Source organism: the organism of the source record quoted next, unplaced genomic scaffold, assembly GCF_019419815.1.
Source record: "Pyrus x bretschneideri cultivar Hongxiangsu unplaced genomic scaffold, Pyrus_bretschneideri_v1 Contig105, whole genome shotgun sequence".
Taxonomy (NCBI): Eukaryota; Viridiplantae; Streptophyta; class Magnoliopsida; order Rosales; family Rosaceae; genus Pyrus; species Pyrus x bretschneideri.
The window spans coordinates 314440-337586 of NW_025999397.1; the positions used below are offsets into that span (position 1 = coordinate 314440).

Below are 23147 nucleotides of genomic sequence, written 5' to 3' on the forward strand. Positions count from 1 at the left end.
GACAATGGAAATTATTAACTTGACTTGATCATGAACAATCAAATATGAAGGGATTGGATGGGAGGGAAAATGGAAGAGAATCTGGATCCTGTTGGCTAAAATTCTATGCGGGGATTTTAGTTATTTTTCCAAATTGTAAAGAAGGTTAAAGTTCATACAAATATCTCTCAAAAATGATGATACAAATGTTTAATGCCACTTTTGCATTGGTCTCAAGGTTGTTAAATGGTCATTTACAAAGAACATCAAGCTGTTATTTCAACCATAGATAGTAAGAAAAGCAATTGAATTAAATTACATTGATGAGTCAGATCAAATTACAAGCTATAAGCCGGAGAAGGATCCGTCCGACTCTCTACAAGGATTGAAACTAAAATCTCGTGTGGTGAGAGAATGAATGAATGAAGACGTCGCTTCTAAAACTATGGCTATTTGACAATTCCACAACACACCGCTCAAAATTTGAATGGAAAGCCGAAAAAAATCGCAGCAAAACATTTCTGCTTGGTTTTCTATGCACGAGAGCTACTTCACAGTCATGCCAAAGCACTTTTAGAGTCCCAAGCATACCTCTGGCTTTCAAGCTGGAAAAAAAAAACATGATGAAATTGAGGTACCATTTCACACTCAAGTCATGAGATGCAACCAAGAACTCGATGTCGGAAGCATATTCCATTACTTGAAGTAGTCTTGCCGAAGAATAGTGATGAAATTAGGGGCCGTGCCATCCTCATCCTTCTGCTTCCATTCCCCATTGCTTTGTATGTACCATGATACTTTCGGAGATAATGGTGTGTACAAATCTGCATGTTTCAGATTCAAGAAAAATGTAAACATTTTTTTTTGAAAAATGCACACCATTGAAGGCAGTAGTATTACTGCCCAAGGAATTTAAGGATGCAAAATTTCAACTCAAACATGCAGAATTCATCCAGGAATCATATTCACGCATGATGGTGCACAACACTGCGTATTGTACTTTAAAGATGTGCATAACGATCACAACCGCTTCACCATCAAAATCAGTCATTGATGTTCTCAAATATGGTGTTTATAACACAACGGGTCATCAAAATAAATTTTTCTATTTCAGAAACATGTTACTCTGGTAAACCACCAAACTTTGGCCTTCCCCTTTGAACATTTACCCAACTAAAGAACGAAATAGAAGCCAACAGCACAAGAACAAGACTAAATAACAACAGCATGCCGATTGGAATAAATAGCATGGCAGGACAACCCAAAATCTAAAGAAACTGAAGCACACAGGGATGCCAATCCTGAAAACATAAGGAAGTCTCAACTCTGAAATACTGGGGAAAACTAATCCAGACCCCCAGTATGGATCTTATTAAGTACTTGTCCCATATTGGTTGGGCTAAGCTTCAGCTTTTATGTTGAAAACGTCAAAAGATCTTATAACTATTTGGTTCCAAATTTCAACACTTGTACTCAGACAATACAGGGGGAAAACTATTGGAGGTAATTGTCAACAAACAGTACTGCACTAAGCTTCTAAATTACAGGTCAGTCTCCATTTAACACCTAAGAATCTTCAAAATGACATGCAATCAGACATCCAAGATACAAACCTGTAATTAAAGGTGGATCTGGCTCTCTTGTACTATGCAATATAGCAGTCCCAGATAACACAGTGATGAAACCGCAAAATTCTGATGCTATGCTGCTCACACTTTGACCCGAATAATCCTAACAAAAGGGTATGCATTTTAGATTTATAACATAACGGTTAGTCTCTCTCTCTTGCTCACACACAAAAACACATCATGAGGACGTGATGATACCTTAAACATTATTGCACTGGCAAATATTGTAAAAGATGTGAACATTGCATAATATATCGGAGAAACAATTGCTGTGTTGAAAGTATCCAACGCCTGCAACCACACCAGAGTTAGACAACCAGCTAAAAAGTTCACATTTCTGACCAAAACAGAAAAGATTAATAAGTGGTTTATACAGGTGATGAATGCAGCACTTCATACATTCGCATGCTTACGCAAAAACAAAATATTCGATAAACTTCATATATAGTTGGATGGGGTACAGATTTGCTTTAATTACCAATACAATGCAGAATAATTTCTGCTCGAATTACTTTTCTTTTATGAGAATGTGAAACCAAGATTATATTAATTCCTATGTAAAAGTTCCATGCAGAGAACGAGATTTACACTGTACACAGCCAAAATTCTAGCCCTCTTCTGGCGAATAACATCATCTCATCCTCTTCCCTTAAGTGTTAAATATCCTCCTATTTCTTTCCAATCAAACTACCTGAAACACAGTCATCACAGCACACCTCTAGACTTCCCCCTTCTTCCTTCCCCAGAAGACACTTGTGTCTATTGCAAATACTTGCTGATGTTGGTGTTTCACTTTGTTTAGCTAACAATATGTTAAGAGGGGATGTTTAAGTTACAAAAATTAAAGCCTCAAGCAATTGTACTTTAACTTATGAAGGTATAAAGTTCATTCTAAAAATGCATTAAACTTCAGGGTGATTCTTCCGTTATTCTAGTTCAGGTATAATGGTAGCTTAAGATCTGAACCTCTCTTCCTTCAACAATCTATAAATAACACTTTGCATTCCAAAGCTTAGGAAAAAAAAAACCACTAATTCAGAGGGCCTAAACATGATAAATAGTCCATACAAAGACTAACAAAGTAGAATCATGCAACCACATTTAGAAGCAATCACGAGGGCCCATTTTTTTCATTGAAAAAAAAACACCTCAATTAATGAATAATAAAACAATCAGGATAATCCTTGCAGCCTAGGATTTAGCTCACAGATTTTGGGCCTCAACCCCAAATCCCTGTTTCTAAAAACCCTAAGCCACAAGCTTTGTCGACCCCACCCCGGATTCCAGCAACCCCACAAAGTCCCAGGGAAAAACCCAGTTCCTGATTCCAGCCCAAGTCCCTGAATTCGTTCGAGAAACCATACCAACCCAAGTCCCTCAATTTGTTCGAGAAACGTGCCAAAGTCACAGGGAATTCGATTCCTGGCCGAATTGCAACAGATCCATCATCGACAAGAAGAGAAAGAAAGTCTATGGTGGGTAGGTTTCAAATCTGGGTTATGCATGGGGGTTGGGGCAGTGTAATAGGGAAGGAGCCAAAAATTGTTTGAACAAATTTATTAGAGATAGATGAACCTAGAAAGAGGTGAGAAAACTGATAAAACTTTTGGAATTCATTATCCCAAGAAGAACCCAGAAAAAAAAATAAAATAAATAAATTTGTTGTTCTTATGGTACTTTTTGGGCATAGTCGGGCTTTGAATTGAGGTAAGGCCTAAGCCAATCCCTAATTAATTATTCATGTACAAGAAGAAGATGATGATGAATTGAAGCCAATATCTAATGGATTTGTACTGTGGCTGTGTTTCTGCTCTTTGTGAGGCTGTTCCAAATGTACTTGCCTGGTTTGGTGGTTGAAAACGCAAAGTCGGGATTTGATGAAAAATGTGGGATGGAGTTCTAAGCAGCAAAAACGCAAAACTGGGTGGATTTCATGGTTCAAATTGACGAGCTTTAATGAGCTTTCATACGCATACACTTTAATGAGCTCTCATTCTTCGTAATCGTGATGAATCCACCTCCAATTTGAGCAAAAACACGGAAACTGGACTCAAACTTCCAAGAAGCTCAGAGACTACAGAGTGGAAGATGGAGATGAAGAGAAAGATAGAGGTTGCTGGAGAAGAAGACGTGGATAAGATGTGGGCCCATATTTGCAAGCTGGAAATTTGCATCCACGTCACTAAAAATATGGACCTTATATTTGATGTGTCATCACTTAACGGTTAATTTATCAGATTATGTAACAGATGTATGCTATTGAAATGGAATGATAAGTAACGTATGAAACAGAAATGTTTTAAACATGTTGTATGAGGTTGTAATTGCACCCAAACTTGAAGGGATGACATGTAATTTACCCAAAGAATAAACATATTTTAATTGGAGAAGGGCACAAAAAATAATTTCACTCTAAGAATTAGTAGTGGGTTCCTCTCTTCAACTTGACTCTTGCAGGGTTTCTTTTTTATGAAAGGTATAGTTGTAACTCTGTAAGAGTGATTTTACTAATTAAGGCATGTATTATAATCAGTCTTCTTAAACTTCGTGTTCACAGTAATTACTATCTCTCAGAATTTTGAAGAAAAATTCCATATTCATAATAAGAGAGACACAGATGCATATAATATCTGAGACATACTTAAAACATAAAAAAGAAAAGAACACAAAGCTACCATGATGCAATATAATAGACAATAACAAGATACGAACCATGTTCAGATAATTCAATTGAGTGATGATACAGGTAACTGCAACCATTCCAAAAATCCATGTTTGGAAGTATTTTAGCTGGTTGGTGCCCTCTATTGTGAGTTCTATAGCAATCCCAATTGCTTTTACACTCATAACCTGCAATATGGAACAACTAATCAGATGAGAGAGCCAACGTTACTTTAAAAGTGATGTATGGTAAATTTTTGTGCACGATGAAAAAACAATATTGATGAAATCGTTATCTTAACAAAAAGGTGGCTATAGTGGTAGAATAACTCACTGTCAACGATCCTATTATAGAACAGATTCCTGTATAAATCAGTATATTGGTTTGGCCATAGCGGGGAGCACAAAACAACATCAGAACTAATGTTACAGCTACCACCGAGGCTGTATACAAAAGAAATGCTGAAGGCAAGAAAGAGAAACAATCAGAAGAGAAGAAAAAAGAAGAGGAAAATAAGCATCCATTAGTTATTAACCTTTTAGAGCGTACCAGGTTGTATTGCTAATTCCCAGATTTCTTCGACGGAACTGAGAGATTGCTCTTCAGGTGAATGGAGTACAATCACAGTCGAACCCACTATGCATAAAAGACACCCCAACATTCCCATTTTCTGAAGTTTCTCCTTCAACAAAAAATGCGCTAAAACAGCACTACACATATGCATCCACAGTTGAACTTGTCAGAAATATGGTTTGACGATTGAAATATACAAATATAGGTGTATTCAGATGTACTAAAATTGGGAAATGAAATGTACCTAACAATAATGCTCAATGCACCAAGCGGGGTGACCAGGCCAGCAGGTGCGTAAATGTATGCTACAAAATTGGCTATCTCTCCAACAACCACTGTAAATTGTCCAAAATTACGATGATCAACAACATGCAATATTCAACATCCAACCCCGTCTAGCAGCGGAAAAATGAATTGAAGATAGAAGGGGTCAAATTTTCCAACTCAAATGAAATAGTGGGAATAAAACTTAACCTCAATCTAAATGAAATTTCCAAAACCACAGCATAGCCCTAGAATTAATTAAATTAAGCAGAACCAGGAGCAAGGAAAGCTTACTTGTTACCATTCCTATCCACCATAGAGGTTCTAACAGATACCCATATCCTCCCACACCTTTCACACATTAACAACGAAAGCGAGAAAACAAGAAAAATTAACATCAAACAGAGTCATATCATCATAAATATACAAGGAAACTGTCTTGAGAGAAAAAAAATGAATGAACATACTGGCTCGAGGGCCGTTGACACTTGCCCGGCGGAGACCCTTCTTCTTGATGATGAAGCTGGAGCCAATGAAGGCGCTCGAGACGACGGCCAAGATGAAGCCTTTCAAATTGCTTGAGTACATTGGCTTGGTTATATATATTATTTTTAGGGATGGGAGGGGAGGAGGGGAGGGAAAGGGTAATAATTTGGAGCTATGAATTCAGAGAAGTATGGAGCGGAAGGAGTAGTAAAATTACCAAATGGGTGGGGTTGCGAGTGGAAGAGGGAGCGGGAGCCGGAGCGACACTCATTCTACATACAAGAATTCCCACAATTCCCACAATTCCCAATTACCAAAATCAAAACCCAAACCCTCGAATTTTCTTTCTTTTTATTCGACTCAGAAGAAGAACAATTGGGGAATTGGGGAATTGGGGAATTGAGAAACTGAGAAATTGAGAAATTGGGAATTGGATGATGGAATTGGTAGACTACTCCTACTCTCACCGTGTGTGTGGTTTGACTTTTGACCAGACCAGATGGATCTGATTTCTGCGAATCGGCTCTCTCAAATGCGAAGAAATGTGAAACGTGAAACAAGGGGAGAGATGGCGTGATTTCTCACCTGCCAGTCTGCAGCCCTACCTCCCGTACCTGAGCTTTGCTATTGGACTATGATTCTTTTTTTCCCTCGTTCTATTCCCTTATATCCCATTCTTTTATATTTTCTATTTTACCTTTCTCTTTTTATAAAACAAATTAGAATAAATTACAAAAAAACTAGTTTAACTATTAGGTCATTAACAGTTTCATATCTCGTCTTTACAAAATTTCAATGTCATACCTTATCTTCAAATTTTATTGCAATGTTATACCTTCCGTCAGTTATCTATCAGTTCCTCTGTTAAATACTGACGTGGCATAAGACGAGCCCACCTTTTATTAAAAAAATTAAGGATTCTTTAGATATAGACCCTTGAAACTCCTATTTTCCAAATAAAAACCCATCTAAATTTAAACATTCAAATAAAACCCAAATTTCAAATAGCCTACCATGTAGACAAATATATAACCAACTATTACAATACAATTACAACTTATGCCATAGAATCCTAATTTGGTCAATAAATGTTATTACTCATCCTAATTATGATGAGCAATTAAATCCATATGGATATTTTACCTTTCTTGTATCATAAATATTAGCAACATATATAAATTAATTTATCAAATTTAAAAGAGAAAGACAATCTTGTACGGAAAAAATAATATTGTTTGAATTATGTAATTACCTACATTCAAATTAACTTACCTACTTATAAAATATTATACTAATAAACCTGCATTTTGAATCATGTAATTACCTACATATAAATATTATACTAATTTACCAACATTTAAATTAATTTACCTACTTATAAAATATTATACTAATTTACCTACATTTAAATTAATTTACCTACTTATTAATATTATACTAATTTACCTACTTATTAATATTATACTAATTTACCTACATTTAAATTAATTTATCTATTCCAAAAAAAAAAATTAGTGATATTAGATAATGTTCGAATGTTGTGGGTTTGTGCTTGTAGGCAATTAAATAAACTTTTAATCTAATGCACATAAATCATGTAGGTAAATTAGACCATTTTGAAAGTAAACTAGACCCTTTAAATTTTGGTTTGATGTAATAGGTAAATTAGACTATTTTGTAGGTAAGAATTGTGCGGAACAGATAGCTTTTGTTTTGTGTATTAGGGATTGGAATATTAGCCGAAGCTGTTTTAGGTTTATTGTTGTGTTGGTAGGTAAATTAACTTATATATGTAATGCACAAAATTATGAAATTAGTATTATTATTTTTCAATTGGCACGTTATAACAATTTGAAAGTTAATACATTGAATATACAATGAATGGCATGAATTATTTTGTAAAATATATAAAATTAATTAAATGGATATAACAAGTAACTGATCCAAAAACCTCATCCAAGTATTAATAGGGGTAGTTTAGGCATTCGAAAAATACACAATTTGAAAAGTCAAACTTAATTTAAGAATTTGTTTAATTGAAGGCTAGTCAATGGGTTTTATTCAAGAAAACAAAAGGAGATGGGTTTTAGTAGAGGAAAATATAGTTTCAAGGGGTAATATCAAATTTTCAGAAAAATTAATAAAATATTATTAAAAACTAAAAAAATATTAATTAAATATTAAAAAAATAAAATAAAATAAAAATTAAACTAAACCCAGATCCCATCACCCACCCCCCGAAACCCCATCCCCTTTCATTATCTTCCCCATCCATCCCCTCACCCCCCCCCCCCCAACGTCATCTTCCCTATCCATGGTCCCTCCCTGCACCCATCCTCCACCTCCTCCGCGCACCCACTTCCCATCTTCTCCCCCCCCCCCCAATAATCCAAGCCCAACTTGCAACCCAGAAAAAAAAATAAAATAAAAAATAAAAAAATAAAACCCATATTCATCCCCCCTTTCCCTGCAACCCAGATCCCGTCTTCTCCAATAGGTGTGGATTTAAGGAGTGGAGTGTGTAGAGGAAGGAAGAGGGTGGGTGCGTTTTTCTTTTTTTTTTCCTTCTTCTTCTTCTAGGTTACAGGTTTTTGGGGGGGGGGGGGACGAAAAGGGTTTGCTTCGTTTTTTTTTATTTTTTTATTATTAATTTTTTTTTGGTTCTTCTTCTTCTTCTGGGTTGCAGGGGGTGGGGGGAGGGACGAACTGGGCTTGTTTTTTTTTTTTTTCCTCTTCTTCTTCTTATTTTTCTTCTTTTGGGTTGCAGGTTGGGTGGGGGGAGGGGGGACAAACTGGGTTTGCTGACCTTCAAGGCAAAGATGTTGACTTTTATTGACCACCTTGTCATGTCATGTAAGATCCATTTTCTTGGCGTACTCTTGTAGTTCTCGTCGCTACGGACTCGTGAGCGCAAACGGAATACAATTTAGAGTTATAACGAATGAGATATTAACGTTTAAAGTCGAGGACATTTTAGTAAATTGATTAATTTCAAGAAAGCTCCAAATTTTTGGAGAAAAACCTGGAAAGCCACGTGTGTGGCCCATATTAAAAGGAAGAAAAGATGGTGAAGGGAAAATATGAGATCTATGTGGGATTTCTATTGACTAGCATGCATATACAATTCAAGATTTATATACGAAAACAACGGAAGCATGTCATCAATTAATATCAAAGCTCTAGTCATGAAAATCCCCTTCAAGATTCATAGGTTTATTTATGATGCATCAAAAACAATTTATTGAAGAACAAAGTTTAGGAGTAGTTTTATAGGATGGACCACCTCCAAGCTCTTTGCTCCTTGAACTCCTTGAGCCTAGCCTCCCTCCTTGCCTCCTCCACTTTGTTCTAAATGAGTGCTCCTAGGTCCTCTTCAAGTTTCCAAAATTGAAAACCTCTAAAGATCCTCACCCACTAGTGTAGTGAGAAGGATGAAGGAATAACCAAAAGGGTGATAAAATGATTAGCTAAAATCCCCTTATGGTGGCCGGCCCTTTGAGTGTTAGAGAGAGTTATTTTCTTCTCTTTTGTTGTTTTGAACACCAAAAAAAAAAAAACCCCCATTTTAAACTTTCATTATAAAGTTCCTTTTATAACATAAAGAAACAAGTCAACAATTGACCTTCTCTCTCCCTCTCTTTGGCCGGCCTTTTTAGTGTTGTTTGGGCCTTGGGCTTTTATTATTTTAAGTCATCCAATGCTTGAATAAAAGCCCAATGGGTTTAGGCCCAATGGGCCTAATTAAACCCGAACATTTCTTTAAGCCCAAAACGATCTTTTATCGCTTTTATGATTTCTTTAGACTTTCTAAATTAATCACAACACTTAATTAATCCAATTAATTATTTCCATCATCCATTAGTTACTCACTACAAGAGTGTATTGGTGAACAATCTTTTAGGTTCTAATTAGCAAGGCAGTGAGGTGATTGGCACCAATCCAATTGATTATATTTAATCCATCCACTTAGTGAATTAAAACTTACTTTTAATTCACCTTCTTCTTTGATGACTACATTTAATCATCTAGAAGAACTCACAAGCCATGAGTGACATCTAAACATATATCATGGCTACCCAAGCTAATGTAGAAGTTCATTCGGAGAACCTATTCAGTTGGAATTACAATGTAATTCGATCCTTCTCTAAAACAATACTCTCAATCACATCACTAGGGTATGGATATACTATGTCAAACCCCTAATGTGATTATGCTTTCTTATATGATTCAATTGAGTCGCATAGGAACGTTTTCCTTTATTACGCTCGAGACTTCGGCCGAAGATTCCCGAATCATATCTCAGAGTATTCTTCCTCTCATAACGAGGATCAGAGATTCCTTGTTGATCATTCACATGCCTACATGTTTAGATACCTTAACCCCAACAATGTCGTGGACACTCCAATGGAATGTCGTTTGACATGATCAAAGATCAAGGACCTAACCATTAGACATTTATGATGTCTCAGGTCAAAGGATTACTTACATTATTCCAACCTTCAGAGTTACTTGCTTGACATGTGAGTAGACCTCCATGCAAGTACTCTCGTTCGATTGTGTTCAGTGAACTCATTCCCTTAATGAGCACCTACATACTTGTCTTAGTGTCACTACACGAATGGGATGAGACTTTCCATCCTTCCATTTGAAGCAGACATAGTATGTACCGGTCTATGCATTGTCAGTATCCCTCCGACAATCCTATGATCAGGAACCTTTTTGGACATAATGGTTATGAGAAGAAGGTCTCTGTAGTCTAATCATCATTAGATTACTTCTTCCATCAATCCATTGTCCATGGATTCATCATTTAGGACATATTTCTTTCATTGAGATAGTCCTAATTAGTATCTTTGCCTTCCGATGTATAAGAGTCATATATACATCATTACATTGTCCTGAAAGGTTTCTTCCAAAGATTGACTTTCAGGGCATATTTCCAACTGATGGGAGGTGGAGATGATAGATATAGGAGAGAAAGGAAGGGCGGGATGCTCATTCAGAAAGAAGAGAAAGAGGGAGTGACCAATAAGGAAGAAAGGAAAGGAGGGAAAAGAGGGAAGGGAGGAGGAGAGAACCGACCAAACCCGATTTCTCCACCCAACCTGCCAACTTGACCCGCTTATATCTCCTTCGTACGAACTTTGTTTTGGGTGATCTTGGTGTCCATGGAAAGCCCTTGACGAGCCCTACATCTCTGTAGTGTTAGATTTCTCAATTTCTTTCCCATTTTCTAGTTCAAAGCCACAAAGCCCACAACCTTTTCGGTGGCGTTAATCTTTTTTCAATGGCTTCGGCGAGCTTCACCATCAATGACCACCACCAAAAGACTCCTCTCAACCCTAGGAGCGAGGTCCAAGCCTTGGATGAGGCGTCGGAGTTCATTTTGGTGACGAATCGACAACTACCCAAATCTAGGGTTTCTAGCGGGTTCGAGCCAATTTGGAGCCTTTCCCAGCCAAATTGGACTTGGCCACAGGTATAAAGTTTGCTCTACTCTTTGAGATCTTCATTTCTATAAAATTTGAGAATTTTTGGAAATAGTTGAAATTTTCCGGAAAGTCGGGGCGACCAACAGCCATCCACGACGGCACATGCAGTAGCGCGTGACCAGAGGGCCATCAATGCTATTGGTAGGCTAAATTAGATGCCTTCGTATGATGTAGGCTGATCGTTTGAACCTAGATTCACAACGATACATGACTTGGTCAATGTATGAATCGACAAACCGACCGCTGGATCATCACCAAATTTTAATATGTTATAGTACGTAATATTTGAGGACAATAGGAACTTATGGATCAGGAATCTGACATATGGATCTTCCCAAATTGGATTTGTAAGCTCGTAAAATAAATCGTGGACCGCCACTTGAATTGTGTTTGGTGGAGATCCGATTGTTGGATTGTAATGAAACTTTAGAATGATGTTTTAGAAGCATAATGTGGATCTTTGGAAGTTACGGATCGGAAATCTATGATGTAGATCTTCTGAATCGAGTTATGTAGGGTTGTGGACCCTACCGTCGATCTTTGACCGACGGTTGATTTTTGATCAATGGGTCTCAAATCATTCTAGAACGTCCTTGGGGATGTGTTTTATATAAGTTACGTGTTCTGTCGATAAGAATTATGAGTTGTGATTTGATAATTGTTCTAGACGCCAGTCGAATGCCCTCGATATTCGTGCTAGGGAGTTGTAGCACGGACTTCAGGTGAATGGGCATTTGCTTTCTATATATATATATATATAAATATAGACACATGTACACACTACGGTTTTCAGAACGTTTTTCTTAAAATGATTTATACTTTGAATGCCATGTCGTAATAAGTTACATTTTAAATATTGCATTGTTATATTTGTGAATTGTATCGTGTGATGCTACAGAGACTCAGGTAAGTTTCTAGTGAGTATTATGTGATTGAATGAGTTGTATTGCATTGGTATACATACATTTGTTGAGAGCTCATCATGGCTGCAGCCCAATGTTAGTGCTCCCGGTCGGGGCTAGGGCCAGCTTTCACGTGATTGTTCACCTCCCGCATCACACGCTCACCTTGGATCCAAGTCTGGTGCCAGCTTGTCGTACAGACCACAATAGGTGGTTTCGACTCGTAGGTGATTCGCGATTTATCGCATAGCTTTCACGTGATCGTAGCACTTGAGCGTACTTATTTATATCCAGTATGTCGTACATGCCACATTAAGTGACTCCAGCTCGTGTGCTAGCCTAGATTGATAAGCTATGGGTCTAATCATACAAGTCACGTTAGGTGACTGCGACTAGCATACTATTTTATGTTGGTTGCACTCCTGGCTTACACTTATTATTGTTGAGATATTACGATATGGCATACTTTAGTTTTCACTGCTCTTGTGCATTGGTTTTCATACCTACATAGTAGTATTTTTGGAAACTATACGGGTTTAACAAAGAGGGGTTAGTATTTTTAGAAAAGGTAAATGTGTTTTTCTAAAGCTTTGTTTCTGCCCACTCACCCTTCTATTTTTCGCCCTCAAGGTTTTAGTTGCTAAACTTTTGTATCGATGAGGATTCTTGGCATATCCCAATATAGGTGGCTACCTATGATGGCATAACCTTATCTTACCTTATTGTGCTTTACTTATGCTTTGTAATCATGTGTGAAATGGGTTCATTCCCGCTCACAACGCACTCTTACATTTGAGCACTTTTAGGTTTAAGTTTATTCACATTTTCCACATCACTACACTTTATGGCTTCGTCACCTTCCAGGTGTTGGCCAACACGACTCGATTCGGAGTCCTAGTGGACATTCCGGGTCGGGGTGTGTCATATATGTTAAATATCAGAGAAACTCTTATATTTTGTCCAAATTAATGTTTGACAATTCAATTCTTAAAGTTTCATTTTAAATTTCTATCATTTCCATTGAAAGCAACCAATATCAATATCGATCCTCGGTATATCTGTCGATATTTTCATAAATTTGCATATCGATGTTTCCATCGATACCGATATTTTAAACACTTTATATGGGTCATGGATTAAACTTCGATTTCGATGGATATCAAAAGCCCAATGGAGATTTTTTCTATTTTATTTTTTTTTTGGGTTTATTGGACATGGGCGTTTCTAAGGTGCGGACGTTGAAAAGGACTTTGCGTGCGAACCGTAATCCGATGGTTGTGATTTGCTGAGCTCACATTAGAATTGGGTTGCGACCTAATGTAATCAAAACAATTTTTTTATTCAGTGGGTATGTGTTTGTCGGATAGAATAGGGGAGCCGGGGAACTGAGGGATTTTATTCGCGTATTGAAGAGGGAAAGAGAGGTAAAGGCAGGGAGCTCAGGTGAGGAATCAATTCTAGTTGGATTAAAGTTGCATTGTGATTGTGACCTAATAATCTTATACTTTTATTTAATTTTTTTTGTTCACTAAGTGTGTTTTTGTTGGCGAGAGAAGGAGAGGTTACGGTTGTCTTCGTCTAGGAAAGAGAGGCAGAGAAAGGGAGTTGGTGATAGGTGGGAGCCTTCGATTTCAGGCAGATTGACAGGGACCTGTAATTCCTATACCTTTAATCCTTTTTGGTTCGAGATGGATAGTTGATGGTTGTATTCGGGGCGAAAGAAAGGCTGAGAGAGGGAGATGGTGAGCTGATGAAGGGGTGTGACTGCTCGATTTCATGTGGATTGAAACTGTGCTTGGATTGGAGTTAACAAGGCTGGTACATCCAAAACCTTTGAAGAAATCAGATTGTGAAGGTCAGTTTGTGAAGAAATTCAGAACCTCCATTATATTCCATTTCCATTCCATTTTGGCTTTTATAATTCTGGGGTTTGAATCCATAATGGTGGGTGGTTACCACTGGACTTGGTTGAAATCATGAATTTGGATTTTAGATATATAGGTCAAACTTATGCTGGGTTGTGATCAATTGTGTTGTAGTTGTGTAGATTTGTAGTAGTTAGGTAGACATTGAAGTGTAAATTGATAGGGGATGAGCAAACTATGAAGGGTAGTGTTGTGTTCCTTTCAATATAAGGATACTATAATGGCACAGGTAAAGGTGTCGAACCACATGGACTAATTAGACCTCTACAAATTACTAGCTTTATGTGAACCTGTTGACCCTAAAAACTACAAAGGCTATGTAGCGCGCATGCTGAGTAACTAATGAGCTAACTACATTATTTGGTTGATGAGGGGTGTGCCAACTCATCGGCAGAGGAGTAAAATTTGTTGATGTTGCGTTGAACGCACTACTGACTTCTTGATCTTGCAATTGCGAATGAGGAAGGAACACGTCTCGGCCTTCAGGTTCTCAAGCCTGAAGACAAGGCTGCTAGTTCTGTGAAGTTCACGAATCATCGGCGCCGGGTTTGGTCACGGTGATTACATTCGTAAGAGTATAAGCACGTCGAATTGCAAATTCTCAGTATGTTTGAGTCGTGCACCCAATCAAACGTCTCCTCATCATTAAGTCCGCTGTTGCACGCCATCGTGCAGCCTCAATCTGCGAGTTTCTTGATCTCTTCACATGGATTTCTCGAATCTCCATGATGATTGTGAAACCGTCTGACTAATCTAACCCTTTCTTTTCAAAATCAAACAATTGGCCTTCTTCCAAAACCCTTATAAATACTCAAAATCCTTCATTTTTCCTTTTACCCCCTCAGAACTCTCAGACATTTCAATCTCAGATCACCCTTGAAAGCTCCCTTTCTAATCAGAAAAACTCTTTTGAATCCAAAAATTCCTTCAAGTTCTCCACAGTGGCTCTCAACACCTTTATTTCCAAACTTTCCGACAAATGTGCTAAGTGTCGGGACTTTATTGACTGGAGCGCCATAAAAAACCTGTGATTCAAAGGTGACTCAAGTGCTTCCCATCAGATCCTGGGACCACTCTTTAAAGACAACGTCCTGGTGTCTATTACCAACCTCCTCAAATATCACTGTCTGGAACCTCTGCTTCAAGGTTATGATTGGTCGAAGTGGGAATTGACTAAACCCCAAGGAGCCTAGCCTTTAACTACCACGGTCTGGGTAGCATGGGTTGAAATAATGAAGAAGTTCTTCAAGAAAGAGTGGAGGGTTCTCAGCATTTATGATGCCATCAAGCTCTCGACCATCGAGAGCGCCATGGACAAAGAACTTCTCATGGTAGCTCTAGGCTTTTGGTGCTCGGCCACCAATACTATGGTCCTTCCGCTATGCCCTATCGGTCCCACTACTCTTGACATCTCAGCCATTCTCGAGACCTCCCATTCGGGTCTCCCGATTGACGTCTCCTTCTTTGGATGCCCATCTAACCTCGACCTCAAGATGCTCTTCGACGAACGCACCGTCGAATCGCTGAGGAAGAAAAATCAAGAGCCCCTAAAAAAAGAAGTTCAAAAGTTGCACAAGAACTTCTTCAACTACAACACCCTCATTCAACATTTCGTTAGCCGAGGAGAAGAAAACCTCAGGAAGGGAGAACACGAAGCCTTCCTCTTCTATTGGTACAGTAAATTTATTTATTGTACCAAGTCAAATAAATGTTTGGTCAAGAACATGCCGGTCGCTGAAGCATTAGCCAGTGGTCATGTCCTGGCTCTTAGCTTGGCTATCCTTGCCCAGTTTACACGTTGCCTAGCTGAGACGATGGTCAACAAAATTGACCCATACCAAACCGGCCCACTTTGGGTTCTTCAACTCTGGCTGCAAGTCTATTTTGCCACCTTCAGGCCAGAAGTCCCCAACTTCATACCTACTGAAGCGTTAGGTCTTCAATTGGGTTCTAGACCCGCTCCTCCTCACTTGGCCGAAGAAGTTTGTAAATATTTTTTGGCCTAGAAGACCTTTCTGATGACGGGTTTTTGATCTGCGGTCATCAAGAATACCCTCCCTTCTATCAAGCTCCCATCATTGGCATGGAATGAAGCCGAAGATGCTGACCTCTGAAAGAGCTAGGGGTCGTTCGTTTTAACTCGCGATCTTCCTTTCGGCTATGATGCCAAGCGTGCAAGTTGGGAAATCTACCAACCCTACTTCACCATGCGGCAACTTGGTTAACTTCAAGGTTGCCCACTGCCTCTGCTAACCTTCCGTTCTCTCCTGAGTCGAAGATGCCTTTCTGGTTCTTCGGAAAGAGAATGTCGGGAGGTCGAACAAGAATTTCAAGAAAGGTGCAAGAAATTCGGCCTTTGGCCGAACATCCCTGAGACTCTCAACACTGCCATTTTTGTTGACTGGTGGGCCGCATATACTCAAGACTTTTACGAAACGTTATCAAGAAAATATTCAGCGACCGCTTGAGGAAGACTTTCGCCCCGACACCCAAAGAAATAGCTCAAGGTATTTGTCTGTGTTTATCATTTTACGTTGGCCATTTGTTCGAACTCTCTTCTAATTTGATTTCAACTTTTCTAGGTAATCATGTGGATGCAGCAGCCGTGGCCGTGGGCAAAAAATTACTTGCTCCCTTGCTAGCAACAACCGCGACTGCCTCACCAACCTTGCCAACCAAACTGTCTCGCCCAGAAGTCGAAACGGCTGGCGATATTTGTGAACACGAAAGTTCCTTGAAACAAGAAACAAGAATAACGTGTACAAAATAATATTTTGTGTTTAATGATTTTGGGGTTACGATCTCTCTCAAATTTGGTCCTCTGATTCTATCTTCATAGGGTGTAGGTTTGTGGATGAGTTGTTGATCCAAAGGGCCGTCGGGGCTTGATCTAAGGATGAACAGTTGATGAACGGATGAACACTTTCTTCAAGGGCCGTCGGGGCTTGATCTTGAATAATGGTTGTGTGGATTTCTTCAAGGGCTTTTGGGCTTGATCTTGAAGGTTGATGGATGAGCGGATCTTCAAGGGCTTTTGGGCTTGATCTTGAAGAACGGTTGGTTTTCTTCAAGGGCCGTCGATGCTTGATCTTGAATGAACAGTTGGTTTTCTTCAAGGGCTTTTGGGCTTGATCTTGAAGAATAGATGTGTGGATTTGTTTGTTGATCCAAGGGGCCGTCGGGGCTTGATCTAAGGATGAACAGTTGATGAATGGATCTTCAAGGGGCATTGGGCTTGATCTTGAAGAATGGGTGTATGGGTTTGTTGAGGTCGTTGATCCAAAGGGCCGTTGGGGCTTGATCTTAGGATGAACGGATAATGAATGATGAACGCTTTCTTCAAGGGGCGTCGGGGCTTGATCTTGAATAATGGTTGTGTGGTTTCTTCAAGGGCTTTTGGGCTTGATCTTGAATAATGGTTGGATGTGTGGATTTGTTGAGGTTGTTGATCCAAAGGGCCGTTGGGGCTTGATCTTAGGATGAACGGATGATGAATGATGAACACTTTCTTCAAGGGTCGTCGGGGCTTGATCTTGAGTTGGTGGAAGTTCTTCAAGGGCCGTTGGGGCTTGATCTTAAAGGAAGATTTGACGAAGAACGAAGAGTGCTTTCTTGATCCTTCGGGATTTTCTTGAGAGCTTTAGAACTTTAAGGCTTCAAGGTTTTGGTGTGTGTCTGTTGATGTTGTTGATCCAAAGGGCCGTTGGGGCTTGATCTTAGGATGAACAGATGATGAATGATGAACGCTTTCTTCAAGGGCCGTTGGGGCTTGATCTTGAATAATGGTTGTGTGGATTTCTTCAAGGGCTTTTGGGCTTGATCTTGAATAATGGTTTAACGAAGAACGAAGAGAGCTTTCTTGATCCTTCAGAATTCTTGGGAATTTGGATGGTTGGAAGCTTTGGAGTTTCAAAGCTTCAAGGATTTGGGGAATTCCTCTTCTAATTTTGGAGTAGAGAAATGTATTTGTGAATTCCTTGATACTTGATAACTTGATGGAGAAGCCTATTTATAGGCTTTGAGAATGAATCACCACCACAAAATATTTTTTTCCTTTCCAAGCACCATTGCCTAATTTTCCCACTTAATGCAATATTGAAATTGAAGTGGTGTAACTTATGGCCTAATTTCCCACTTAATACCATTTTAAACTTGAAGTGGTCTAACTTATGGCCTAATTTCCCACTTAACACCATTTTAAACTTGAAATGTGTATGCTTTGTCATTGCCCAAATGAGAAAAACTTGCTTTGATCCGTAATGGATTGAAGTGTGCTTGCCTTGTCATTGCCCAACATGAGAAGAAAAACTTGTTTTGATCCTCAATGGATTGAAATGTACTTGCCTTGTCATTGCCCAAAATGAGAAGAAAAACTTGTTTAATCCTTCAAGGGTATTTCTTCCTATTTTGTTGAGTCATACGCCATGTGTACAATTTGTACAACACGTGGCGTATGCCATGTATGCCTTGACATGTCAAAACTTTAATGCATTGGTGAACATTTGTTTTACTGAAATTTCGATGTCTACAAATGCCCCCACTTCAAGGCGCGTCGTAGACATGTGCTTGACACGTGTAGAAGATGCGTTTTGAAGTCCCTTAATGTAGATGTCAACCCAAGGGCCGTCGAGGCTTGATCTTGAATTGGGCTGGAAATTTCTTCAAGGGCCATTGAGGCTTGATCTTGAGTTTGACTGGAAGATTTTCTGGTTTCCTCCAATCGTTGATTTTCCACAGGCTTAGTCTTGAACTGGGCTGGAGGATTCTTTTGGTCTCCCCCGAAGGCTTGAACTTACTCCTTTTATCTGGAGTTGAATTTGATTCAAGGGTGGTGAACACTTGATTTTGAATCGGGCTTGTGATTTCTTCAAGGGCCATCGAGGCTTGATCTTGAGTGAAAATAGGACCATGAGCTGTTTCAGGATTCAGACACATGGCAGGCAAGCACGAGGTGGTGGTGATGACCTGTTTCTTTGTTCAATCTTTCCAATTCGTATTGAAGAGGGTTAGAGGATGACTCAGCATATGCAGTTGCGTTTGCTGACGATCCACAAGATTAATGTTTCATTGTCACTCGTTTTAGCTGTTCTCCAAGCAGATGTGGTCCCTTCTCTGGAAGTGTATCAACCGTTGAAGATGACTACTCGAGAGCAACGCTAGGTAAGCAACCAGGGAATAGATTCCAGGTAGTCGGTTCCAGATCGGAAGACTGACTCCAAGTGCCGGCTGATTGCTCTCTTTCACTTTGCCATGCGAGTAAGAACAAGGACAAAGGAAAGGACATGGAGAAAGCATGATATGAGATACTTTTGCTTTTGAAGAAGCAGCGAACGAATCAACACATATATTTGTTGTGCTTGTCTCCACATGCTTCGATGTATCATTTTCACTTGCCTTACTTGCTCCCCTTGCAGAAGTGGTATTTCCTTATGCAGGTTTGCATCTTCTCTTGTAGTATTTGTCCTTTGATGCAGGAGTTGAATGCAAACCTTGCATTTGAATGGACCCTCACTTCTTGGTGGCAGCGCAAGTTTGAGTGGAGGTTCTGACATATTGCTTTCTCTGTCCTTGTCTTGGCAGGTGAGAACAAGGGCAAAGGAAAAGACAGGGAAAAAGCATAATATGAGATACCTTTGCTTTCGCCCTTGATGATATGAGATACTTTTGCTTTTGAAGAAGCAGCGAATGAATCAACACATATATTTGTTGTGCTTGTCTCCACATGCTTCGATTTACCGTTTCCTCCTGCCTCATCTGTATTCCAGGCATCTGGTATCTTCTTTGGGGAAGAAGAAAAAATTGAGTATTTCGAGAGGCTTTGCTGGGAGTGCGCCATCAGAGGTGAGGAAGAGTTGGGCATTTTTTTTTTTTTTTTGCAGGTCTGCCTTGCCATAAAAGATGAAGGTTGACATATATAGGGATTTCCCAATAGCAAGTGGTGGTACTGTTCCTTTACCATTGTCGACAACTGTTGGGTAATTGAACAGTAAGATTCACGCGTTCTCAACTTTGTCAGAAATCTTTGACAAAGTTGCCCGTGATTTCTGCAAAGTTGGGGTTGCATATAAAGGGTGATGACAAATCTGGAAGAGCCCAGCTTTTGAAATTCAGAGAATGATGACTCTTCGATCCTTGAATAAGCGGCCCAGCTTTTGAGGTTCGGAGGGTGTTACTTCTTTGATTTCTGAACAAACGCTTCTTCGATTTTTGAGCAAGCGTCTCTTCGATTTCTGAACAAATGCTTTTTCGATTTTTGAATGGCAAACAGTAGTGCGGATGCGGCTTTGTTAGAGATCTTTTGACAAAGTTGAACGCGTTTTCTGAAAAGCCGAGAAAGCGTCGCCTAACTTACGCCTTTTATCTGGCTTTTGAGATTTTGAAGAGTGGTGTCTCTTCCATTTTTGAATCGGTGGTCGTGTCGCCTCTCCTCTTTATAGAGGTATCGATTACCTCCAACATGCACATCTTGAAGGTTGCTCATTCCTGAAAATCATCTCCGGTGTATTTTGTTTTAACAGCCCCTTGAGATTTTTCTCCATGCGACCCTTCTCTTTTAACACCCTTTGAAAAATGGCCAACCCATCTAACATTTCCTTAGATTTGAGTATCAGTAGTGCGCCGCATCAGGTTAAGGTATGGTGCCCGTCTTTTTTATCTTCTAATGGCCCTCTTACAGGTGAAGACTCCGTGATGACGGATGCAACAACAGCTACGATAGTAACTAGGAACCTCCTTACTCCCAAAGATAGTAGGCTGCTTTCAGGACGGTCCGATGAGTTGGCCGTTCAAGAGTCCCTCGCTCTCAGTGTTCAGTGTGCGGGCTCTGTGTCTAACATGGGCCAACCCCTGCTTGCTCGATCCCGTCAAGTGGAATCATTGATGGCAGAGGTGGAAAATCTTAAGCAAGAGATCAAACAGCTTAAGTACGAGAATAGAAGTTTGCATGTGCTTGCAAATAACTATTCGACGGGCATGAAGAGGAAGCTTGATGAGCTGCAAGAATCTGAAGGTCGAATTCAAAGTGACCGTCAAAGGCTTGCGACTTATCTCCAGAGGCACCTTTTTCCTGGGTCATCTAGCGTTCCACCCAGTATTGAGGCCTCAAATGCTCTATCTTCAATGCCTCCCGCTCCGATGCCTTCTGCTCCGATGCCTTCCGCTTCTAGAGTTTTGCCACGTAGTGGGTCTTCACGTGAACAACCTTTGTGAAAGCTCCATCTTTTTTTTTTTTTTTTTTTTTGATGATGTAATAAAATTGACTTTCTTTAATGAAACATTTATTTATTTATTTTGATGTGACTGTACTTGAAGTTTTGAAGTTTCAAGTTGCCTACGTACTCTTCCAAATAAGGGATCAAGTCATAACGTAGTTCAAATGAGTGATGGTTTTGATGATGATTTTGCCGTACACAGTTTATGCTCTTGCGGGCCAGAAGCGTTTGGTGCCGTTTGCAGTTTTAGCTCATGCAGGCAATGAGCGTTTGGTGCCGTTTGCAGTTTCAGCTCGTGCAGGCAAGGAGCGTTTGGGGCCATTTGCAGTTTCAACTCGTGCAGGCAAGGAGCGTTTGGTTGTCACCTTTTAGGCTCGTGCGAACGAGGAGCTTTGGTTGTCGCCTTTTAGGCTCGTGCGAATGAGGAGCTTTGGTTGTTGTTGTGGATTTGTCAAGCGATCTGGGAGAGGCGTTCCTCGCAATCTTCATAGGAAGGAGCCTTGACCGAGTAATTGAAGAAGTCTTCTGGGAAGAGGTCGCACATTGTGATGGGGATGGACGGTCTTTGTGTCGAAATTTCATTATCTCCAACACTTTCACATTGTTCTGGAGGTTGACAAGAGCTGTTTTGCCCCCTTTTCGACTGATAAACTTGTGGACAAGATGGTTGCTGCTTGTCCAATTTCTTCGAAGCGATCTTCGAAAGGCATTCCTCACAATCTTCATAGCAAGGAGCCTTGATCGAGAAATTGAATAAGTCTTCGAGGAAGAAAAGATCCCGCATGAACGATCTTTGTGTTGAAATTTTCTTATCTTCAACATTTTCACATTGCTTTGGAGGTTGGCGAAAGCTGCTTTCCCCCTTTTCTGATTGGTGCACTTGTGGAGAAGACATATGTTTCTCGTGCAGTTTCTTCGAAGCGACATTAGTCCATCCTTCAATTTCACTTGACTTGGAGCATGCCCCCAATAGTCGAGGTGAAGACTTTGAGTCGAAAGAGCCAGAAGTGACATCTTTCTTAGGGATTTCATCTTCAGTGCCGTCCTCTTGGGTTTGTTGGCATGAAGATTTGCCAGTGTGGACGATGATGCGCCTCCTTACCTTCAGTGGTCCTTTTGTGTCGACCTCTAGGATTGCTTGACGCTTCATCCTTGAAGGAATCAAGCTTCGAACATCGCCTTTTTCTGCTAACCCATCGAACTTTTCTTCCTTTGGTGTTGTCTTCCTCTTTCCAAAAGGCTTCTCATTATCTTCAAATCTTTCCAAAGCTGATCGTCGCAGAGGAGAGATAGCTGTGTTGCTTTGTTTCTTAGGCTTTAACAACCTTTCAAAAACAGAGCTTTGGGATGTTGGCGCGCTAAGCCTCTTGAAGACAGAGGTTCGGCCTTGACTACCAATGCGATTAAGCGCTGAAATTCTGGAGCTTGAATGGCTCATCCTATCGAAGACCGACGTCCGAGGGGCGGTTTTAGGCTCTTTTTGGTCTTGTTCAATGCTCACGCTGATGTGTTGAGCGCTAGCTTTCTTCACTTTGCTTGAAATCTTTACGGGTGCATTTGGTGTGAAGCCAAGTCCGGCTTTGTTGTTGTCAACTCCGTAACCATGCTCCTTCAACTTCTTTTGAGTTTTGGTGAGGTTACGTTCTTTGTCATTGACGGTGTTTGAAACCTTTTTTCCAAGATTTGAAGAGGAAGCAAAGTCATGCCTAGCCTTTGACATGGGTTCGTAGGCATTTGGGTTAAAGCCTTCTTCGGTCTTCTTAGTTGGAAGAGAGCTTGGTTTCATTTTGACGCCATGCTGTGCCTCCAGACGGTTGATGAGTCCGGCGGTTTGCAAGTTTTTTTCCTCTGCAGTCCGTGTGAGCTTTGCGATTGCTTCATTCATCTGAGCTAGCTGCTCCTCGATTGAAGTTACTCCAGTGGTCATGACTTGCATGGTTGTACTACCGCTCGAATCAGCGTCGGAGAGTAGGGACTCTGAATATTTCCTCAGGCTTTCCCCTCTTGATGCCCTTAGCGAGGCTA

General features: G+C 39.9%; 1 protein-coding gene across 2 annotated transcripts; it reads right to left on the reverse strand.

Annotated features, from left to right (window-relative positions):
* Positions 1-269: 269 nt before the first annotated feature.
* Positions 270-5930, reverse strand: LOC103942000 (probable magnesium transporter NIPA6). Of its 2 annotated transcripts, XM_009352197.2 has the most exons (10): positions 5574-5929; positions 5401-5457; positions 5087-5177; positions 4819-4979; positions 4603-4730; positions 4320-4457; positions 1806-1898; positions 1593-1710; positions 680-803; positions 270-584 (listed from the first exon to the last, which is right to left on the reverse strand). In XM_009352197.2, exons 1-10 carry the CDS (start codon positions 5692-5694, stop codon positions 371-373), a joined length of 1245 nt encoding a protein of 414 aa, XP_009350472.2. In that variant the 5' UTR covers positions 5695-5929; the 3' UTR covers positions 270-370. The 2 variants fall into 2 exon arrangements, with proteins under 2 accessions (XP_009350472.2, XP_009350473.2); XM_009352198.2 differs by lacking the exon at positions 5401-5457 and having other exon boundaries at positions 5574-5930.
* Positions 5931-23147: the final 17217 nt, after the last annotated feature.

Bases quoted from the DNA above. Each gene is read 5' to 3' on its own strand.
- LOC103942000 (XM_009352197.2), bottom strand. From the start codon at position 5,694: ATGTACTCAAGCAATTTGAAAGGCTTCATCTTGGCCGTCGTCTCGAGC. The intron at 4,458-4,602 runs GTGAGTTATTCT...TCCATATTGCAG, and splicing joins CTATAATAGGATCGTTGACA to GTTATGAGTGTAAAAGCAAT. The intron at 585-679 runs GTAATGGAATAT...TTTTTTTTCCAG, and splicing joins CTTCGGCAAGACTACTTCAA to CTTGAAAGCCAGAGGTATGC.